Below are 8,214 nucleotides of genomic sequence, written 5' to 3'. Positions count from 1 at the left end.
ATCCACCTATAAGAAAAATAGCCCTATTAGGTCATGTTTGTGATTTTGGTGATTAATGACAACTTAGTCGATGAGACTAACATGTTTGTAAAGAATATATGTTAGTAGGTCTCATGGATGCAATACATGAAGAAGCCACTGAATCAGGGACAAAGTTTGGTTGAATTGTAGAAGTCCCAGGAGTTTTGTTCTCATCAAATAGTCCGGTGTTAAATGTGTTGCACATACCGGACAATAACAGTGCATACAGACAAAGGCAATTTTGCCTCACTGGATGATTCAGTGTCAAATGGGTAGAAGCATCAAAGCAATTCCAGCAGAGGCAGTTTCAAGAGTTGAAGTTGAAGATCAACTGACCAGATGATCCAGTGTTCAACAAGCAATACACACCGGAGTATTTGGTTCTGGGCAAAAGATTTTGAAGGCATCAGATAGTCCGGTGATGAAGCAAGAGTACAACTGACAAATACACTGGACAATGAACAGTACAAAGAGGCAGGCGAAGCTCAAGCTATCGAATGGTCCAGTGATGAAGTCATGTGTACGCCGGAGCATATTTTCTAGAGATGGTTGCATTTGGCTCGGATGGCTGAGGATTGCTAACCGGATAGTTTGCTGATAGATTGATAAGCACCGGAGAAGGTACCGGAGCAATTTACACAAAAAAGATGTTGGCTCAGATGGCTAAGGTATACTCACCGGAAAGTCCGGTGATGAAGATGCAGTATATACCGAAGTGTCCGGTGTTCACAGTGGCTTGAGTGAGGTTCTAACGGCTAGTTTATGAGAGTGTACTCATCGGATGATCCAGTGTTAGTATTACTGTTCTTAGTGGATCATCCAGTGTTAACAGCTTTTCAGAGTCATTGGGTTAACGACTAGTGCGCTGGTTTAAGGCTATAAATACCCCTTTACTTAGTCATTTGAAGAAGTGGCATGCAGCTGTAGTCTAGAGAAGTTCATATACACCTGAGAAGAACTCTAAGCTACCAAAGTGCTTAAAGTGATCATACAAGGTAATTAAACACAAGATTGATTAGTCATTATAGGCCTAGAGAGTGTGTTGTAGTGATCCAAGCTTCTACCAAGTGATACGGCGCCTTAGAGTCTTGGTGACTCGCCGACAAATTAAGCCAGAGTTGCTCAAGCTTGTTGACCCTCCGACTTGGTGTGGAGCGGCGACGAGAAGTGTGTACAGAGACATAGAGACCCTTGCCTTGGTGGCTCAAGCTCCGAAGTGATCACGACGGCAAGAAACTAGAAGAGGGGCTAGTGTTGAGACCTTGCCTTGGTGTCTTGGTGGCTCATCTAGTTGGAGACCTTATCTTTGTGACTTGACTTAGTGGCTGAAGAGCCATGACTGGGTGCTAATCGGGAGCATATCCTTTGTGGAGCTCCAATGTGGACTAGGGGTGGTATTTATGCCATTGATACCACGGAAAAAAATTATTGTGCCGAGTTTGCTCTCTCTACCTTATTTACATTTCCGCATTTACTTACTTACAATTTATCTTTTTAGATAGGTTGCAAGCGCTTTGATCGGTAGAGTAGACACACTAGATAAACCTAGAGCACATTTAGATATAAATTGATATAGGCTTATCTTGTGTTATTTTTGGAGCCGAATAGTTCTAAATGTTCTAATTCACTCTCTCTTAGGACATCACCGATCCTTACACCGTCGTGTATATTTTCATCTGACTAGCAATTTGTATTTCAGGCATAACTTTCTGCTACAAACTCCGATTTTGATGATCTTAAACTCTAACGAAAGCTTTTGAAGAGCTCTACATGATATATTGTATAGAAATACATCTCATTTGATCACATCAAAATTCATGGAACAAGTCCAATTCATTTATCTCTTTCTCCCGGCTTCGGTGACTTTTCTTTTATTGTATCTATAAGACCTACTAAAGCATATACTTAACAACATGTTAGTCTCATTTACTCTGTTGCCATTAATCACCAAAATCACTTACATGCCTAAGAGGACCATGTACACTGCGGTGCCTACAATATACAAAGTAAATAAGGAGTTTTTTTTTCCTTTCTTCTAGGACTAGCTATGGAGTATTTTGTTTTCACATGGGAGTGGCCTTTAGTTACATATATGGGTATGGGGACTGATTTTGACTTGTTTGTTGATTTTCTTGCAGATATTCGAGAATAAAGATTTGAAATATCTGTGTTGGACTACATATACTCATGTCCTCATTGAGAAGGAGATGGTGTGTGGTGCTCTTCTTTCAAACCGTAGTGTAGAATTAAAAAAATATAGTAGTGTATAGCGGATTATCAGCTGAACATCATTTATGTTTGTAAAATACTAAATTTGAAATTTTATTTGGTGCAATACATTGAATTAAAGTACTACTAAATAACATGAGTACTCAAAACTTGTTATAATTAAATGGTGTAAGTCAGCTAGTGAAAGAAAAGCTCCTTTTGGCTTTTGCCTAATATCTTGGCGCAAAGCATATGAGAAAATTACGCAGCACAATAGATAAATGAGTTGGAAGATATGTATTATCATTAAACTCATGGTAACGATCCAGAGTATGTATGTACAGTAGGTAGCCAGTCCAAGTCGATCTACCATTTTTTTGAACACTTTATTGGAGGAAGATTTAGCCCAGATCAAGTACGAAACTCTTAACCACGCCACAAATAATTGGTGAATTAATCGATCGACTTAACAAAAAATAGCAATGCTTTAACCACTAGATAAATAAAATAAATTATCCCAGTAGTATTGATTAATTAGCAGTAATGACAAAACGTTATCCTAGCCAGAAATTAATTGATACCAAAAAGGAAGATGAAAAAATCCATATATATTTTAAATGCAAATGGCTCGTTCACATCTTATATATCTTGCATTCATATCCATATGAAAATTAATAAAACGGTCGCAAGAAAAAAAAAAGGAAAAATGAATGAAACGTGGCTCCCTCCCATCAGCCGAGGACGCTTATATATAGGCGCACTGATCCCTCTAAGCCACTCGGCCTCTCACGTCTCCTAGGCTTCTTTCCTTTTTTTTGATATTACAACACACGCGCTACAGTACCCCCGTGCGCACCCACGTCGCCCTAAAACTCGAACGCGGGCGGGTCGCGTCGCGTGGAGCTACGCTCGGTTCGCACGTCTCCTAGGCTTTCTAACTAGCTTCTCCTGATTGCCATGGGCACCTTCCCCTACCACAGAGCCGGAATGGCGGCGCAGCTCTTGCTGACAATGCTGCTGGCGGTGGCGGCGGTGGGCGACCCGCCGTTCTCGTGCGGCCCGTCTTCGCCGTCGCGGGCTTACCCGTTCTGCGACCGTTCGCTCCCTGTGGCGCGGCGCGCGGCGGACCTGGTGTCGCGACTGACGGTGGCGGAGAAGGTGTCCCAGCTGGGCGACGAGGCGGCGGGTGTGCCGCGGCTGGGCGTGCCGCCGTACAAGTGGTGGTCGGAGGGGCTGCACGGGCTCTCCTACTGGGGCCACGGCATGCGGTTCAACGGCTCCGTCCGCGGCGTCACCAGCTTCCCGCAGGTGCTGCTCACCGCCGCCGCCTTCGACGAGGGCCTCTGGTTCCGCATCGGCCAGGTACATACGCACCTACCTACCTACGTTTCTGCGTGCGTACGTACGTACGTATATGAAATGTAGGTGCTCATGGCAGCATGTCAATACGTATTGATATGAACAAAGGAAAAAAGAGAGAGAAGTGTACACTTACATTTTTAAACATGAAGTACACAGAAATGGTACATGTACATAACCTCAAAGACCAGAACAAAATAATGCATAATAAATGGATCTCACAGCAAACATTTTACAGACGCGTCGCATATTTATATCTATATGTGGAATGTTTGTTCTGGACCCACCTTTGGACTGGCCAGATATTCAGCACGCACCTTTATAGAGTCATGCTCATGTATTTAGAAAACTGAGAATCATGCTTTTTTTAGATCAAGGAACTTCATTGCTTAAGTAGTAGCAGGATTACATATAATCTTGAGTTACCGGAGGAGGTGCTCGATCAAGACGACTACTACAAAGACATGCGCAGCACTACTACAAAGACGACTACTAAGAATTAACCGACAAGATAAACAACTCCTTCTGAGATCCTCTAGCATTCAAGAGATTTCTGATCTCTGGTGCATCGGATTTGCCCATTAACACCTTGCTGTACCGCAAACCACAGTCCATCCCTACGAGCTTGTGCTTCCATCGCCAAAGCACTTCGAGCAATTCCGTGCCAGACTGCGCTCGCACCATTCTCACCTGCATTCTCCTCAGCACGGAACGGTTCGTCCAAGTTGTGCAGTTCTTTTTTTCTTGGCTTATTGAGGAGTGTTGGAAGTTAGATATTTGTCCTTCCATCCTCGCAGCGGCAAATACAAAGGAGAGTAGAAACACGGCCTGTTAGCAGCGCAGGTAGAGGAAAAGATGACAGAATGTGACAGCCTGATAGGTTGTTGGCTAGCTTTCTGCGACTAACCATGCAGTTGCAGCAGCGACGATTTCTTCGCCGTCCTTGGGTTGGGTGTGGTCCACCACTCGGCGTACCAGCCATGGCCGGCTTGGACAGTGCAGCCAGCCTGTGCGCCCGTGCAGCCGCCTGGATCCATTAACTGATAATTAATACTATCGTTAATTGGTAACTAATACTATTGTTAGAGCTTAACTAATCTCACATCATGCACTGGGGCTAGCTGGATCCAGAATCCCATAGTTTGTTAGATCTGAGTGGAGTGGCCCAATCGAATAGATGTCGGCGATAAATGTCGTCCCAGCATAATCAATTGGACCTCGTCTTTGTATTTATTTTCGTAATTCCAGACAAATTACTCACAATCGTCTAACAATACTACTCACTCCGATTTAAGTTTGATTATTCCTAGTCCAACTGATGTGTAAGATTTCCAAGGGAACTTGCCCCCTTGTGTTTGGGTAAACGTTGGACATAGCTGTGTCAGTGTCTTGCTTCCCTAGCTGAAAAGTGAAAAGGACACCCGTTTCTCTCCCAACCATAAAGCAGATAGAAGAATATTATATTATTGTGTTTTTTTAGAACTGAGATAGCTAGTATTGTTCATTCTGGCCGCACGTGACTGTGCTTGTCATTTGTAACCATATATGTGGCCTCCATGATGATCGACGTAACGCGCATACATAAATAAGAGGAGCAGTGCAACCCACACTATCGGTTAGGCACTTTGCAAAAGTGGTCACTCGCTCACCATGTGGTAGATGATCGATTGGTTGGGCCATGCATACGTGTACCAAACGTGCAACTTAAGTGAAGGAGAATCTTTCCTATGCTATAACTTATCAGCATGTTCATTTATGTTAAGAGATGAGTAAAAAGAATTATAAGTTAAAGAAAAAATAAGAGATAGATAAATATCATGTGAAAGAAATACACAGTTATCATAAATTATATGCGGTGGAATTGAATTTCCCGACATAAGAACATGCGGAATAGCTCTTGTTTGTGCACCCAGTTGGTAGTAGCCTTTGTTGTTTGTTCACTCCAGATTGCCTGCCATGTGAAATATTTTTGTTTCATTCTTTTGCTTGTAAATGGAAGTGAAAATCTTCGTCTCTGACTGATCGATGCGAATGCATGCGATGCGTGCAGGCGATCGGCCGGGAGGCCCGGGCGCTCTACAACCTCGGCCAGGCGGAGGGGCTCACCATCTGGTCCCCCAACGTGAACATCTTCCGCGACCCGCGCTGGGGCCGCGGCCAGGAGACCCCCGGCGAGGACCCCGTTACGGCCAGCAAGTACGCCGTCGCCTTCGTCAGGGGACTGCAGGGGAGCTCACCCGCAGGGGCTCCGGCGCCGCTGCAGACCTCCGCGTGCTGCAAGCACGCCACGGCCTACGACCTCGAGGACTGGAACGGCGTCGCGCGGTACAACTTCGAGGCCCGGGTGACGGCGCAGGACCTGGCGGACACATTCAACCCGCCGTTCAGGAGCTGCGTGGTGGACGGGAAGGCTAGCTGCGTCATGTGCGCCTACACGGGGATCAACGGCGTGCCGGCGTGCGCCAGCTCCGACCTGCTCACCAGGACGTTCAGAGGGGACTGGGGCCTCGACGGGTACGTCTCGTCCGACTGCGACGCGGTAGCCATCATGCGCGACGCGCAGCGGTACGCGCCCACGCCGGAGGACACCGTCGCCGTTGCACTCAAGGCTGGTAAGTTTTTTGTTTTTGCATATATTCTCCGGTTGAACATGTAATAATTACAGCACAGGTAAAAAAGGAAGTCAACCATATTTGTCCCTGCTCCGTCAGTAATCTAGGGATGATGATGATGAGCTTTTCATGGTGGTCAGATGAATAACCTTCTGGATGGAATATTCACCTAACTTAGTGCAGTCCATTTATTGCAGGCTTACATTTCATTTCTTAACTACTTACTCAGAGCAAAAACAATTTATTACTATGCCATTAGAGCAACAAACTTGATTCTAATAAGTAATAAGCAACAAATTGAGCTGTAATTCTTGTAGAAACAAGAGAATTCTTGTAACAATATGAAATAAATTCGATGCTAATAAAGACGCACTCCGTTAACATGGCCATCAAAATTTCAGGATTGGACCTGAACTGCGGGACCTATACACAGGAGCACGGCATGGCCGCGATCCAGCAGGGGAAGATGACTGAGAAGGACGTCGACAAGGCCCTCACCAACCTCTTCGCCGTCCGGATGCGGCTCGGCCACTTCGACGGCGACCCTCGCGGCAGCGCGCCGTACGGAGGCCTCGGCGCCGCGGACGTGTGCACGGCAGATCACAAGAACCTCGCGCTCGAGGCGGCGCAGGACGGCATCGTTCTGCTCAAGAACGACGCGGGCATACTCCCGCTGGACCGGTCCGCGGTAGGCTCTGCCGCTGTCATCGGCCACAACGCGGACGACCCGCTCGTGCTCCTCGGCAACTACTTCGGACCGCCGTGTGAGTCCACGACGCCACTGAAGGGGCTCCAGGGCTACGTGAAGAACGTGAGGTTCCTGCCTGGGTGCAACTCGGCGGCGTGCCCCTTCGCGGCGACGGGCCAGGCGGTCGCGCTGGCGAGCTCGTCGGACCACGTGTTCCTTTTCATGGGGCTGAGCCAGGAGCAGGAGAAGGAAGGGCTCGACAGGACGAGCCTGATGCTCCCGGGCAAGCAGCAGAGCCTCATCACCGCCGTCGCCAGCGCGGCGAAGCGGCCGGTGATCCTGGTGCTCCTCACCGGCGGCCCCGTGGACATCACGTTCGCGCAGTCGAACCCCAAGATCGGCGCCATCCTGTGGGCCGGCTACCCGGGCCAGGCCGGCGGGCTCGCCATCGCCAGAGTCCTCTTCGGCGACCACAATCCCAGCGGGAGGCTGCCGGTGACGTGGTACCCGGACGAGTTCACCAAGGTGCCCATGACTGACATGAGGATGCGCGCCGACCCGGCCACCGGCTATCCCGGCCGAAGCTACCGCTTCTACCGCGGCAAGACCGTCTTCAAGTTCGGCTACGGCCTCAGCTACTCTAAGTTCTCGCGTCGGCTAGTCACTGGCAGCAAAAACCCGGCGCCCAGCACGAACCTACTCGCCGACCTTACAGCGACATCCGAAGACACCGCAAGCTACTACCACGTTGACGACATCGGTGCCGACGGGTGTGAGCAGCTAAAGTTCCCGGCCGAGGTGGAGGTGCAGAACCACGGCCCCATGGACGGCAAGCACTCGGTGCTCATGTTCCTCCGGTGGCCCAACGCAACCGACGGCCGGCCGGCGAGCCAGCTGATCGGGTTCCGGAGCCATCACCTCAAGGCAAGGGAGAAGGCCAGCGTTAGGTTTGACGTCAGCCCGTGCGAGCACTTCAGCAGGGCGAGGGAGGACGGCAAGAAGGTGATCGACAGAGGGTCCCATTTCCTCATGGTTGGCAAAGACGAATGGGAGATCAGCTTTGAAGCATGAGCTTCAGATGGCAGGGAAACAAGTATATTTTACAGGTTGAAGCGGTGCAATTCTTTGGTTAGTAACAGGAATTCATCATATGACAGCAATTGTTGCGAAATTTATCATTCATAGTTGCCTCAAAAAATTGAGGCTTTTATAGTAATTTATCAATAAACATGCTTACATGTCAAATGTAACCATGTTTACTTGTCAAGTGTAGCTAAATTATTGTTCATTCAATAAATGATGGATGTCTATGAAGTGGGAAAAATA

General features: G+C 47.8%; 1 protein-coding gene across 1 annotated transcript; it reads left to right on the top strand.

Annotated features, from left to right (window-relative positions):
* Positions 1 to 3,014: 3,014 nt before the first annotated feature.
* LOC133887247 (probable beta-D-xylosidase 7) lies at positions 3,015 to 8,214 on the top strand. Its single transcript, XM_062327190.1, has 3 exons — positions 3,015 to 3,591; positions 5,639 to 6,200; positions 6,602 to 8,214. Exons 1-3 carry the CDS (start codon positions 3,187 to 3,189, stop codon positions 7,957 to 7,959), a joined length of 2,325 nt encoding a protein of 774 aa, XP_062183174.1. The 5' UTR covers positions 3,015 to 3,186; the 3' UTR covers positions 7,960 to 8,214.

Source organism: Phragmites australis, chromosome 12, assembly GCF_958298935.1.
Source record: "Phragmites australis chromosome 12, lpPhrAust1.1, whole genome shotgun sequence".
In the NCBI taxonomy this organism is placed as follows: Eukaryota; Viridiplantae; Streptophyta; class Magnoliopsida; order Poales; family Poaceae; genus Phragmites; species Phragmites australis.
Note: the sequence above shows the minus strand (reverse complement) of the source record. Positions and strands in the feature narration are given on the sequence as shown.

What these genes read in the sequence shown, in the direction of transcription:
- LOC133887247 (XM_062327190.1), top strand. Translation starts at nt 3,187, where the DNA reads ATGGGCACCTTCCCCTACCACAGAGCCGGAATGGCGGCGCAGCTCTTG. An exon ending in TCTGGTTCCGCATCGGCCAG is followed by an intron (nt 3,592 to 5,638) that starts GTACATACGCAC and finishes CGATGCGTGCAG; the next exon opens with GCGATCGGCCGGGAGGCCCG. An exon ending in CGCCGTTGCACTCAAGGCTG is followed by an intron (nt 6,201 to 6,601) that starts GTAAGTTTTTTG and finishes TCAAAATTTCAG; the next exon opens with GATTGGACCTGAACTGCGGG.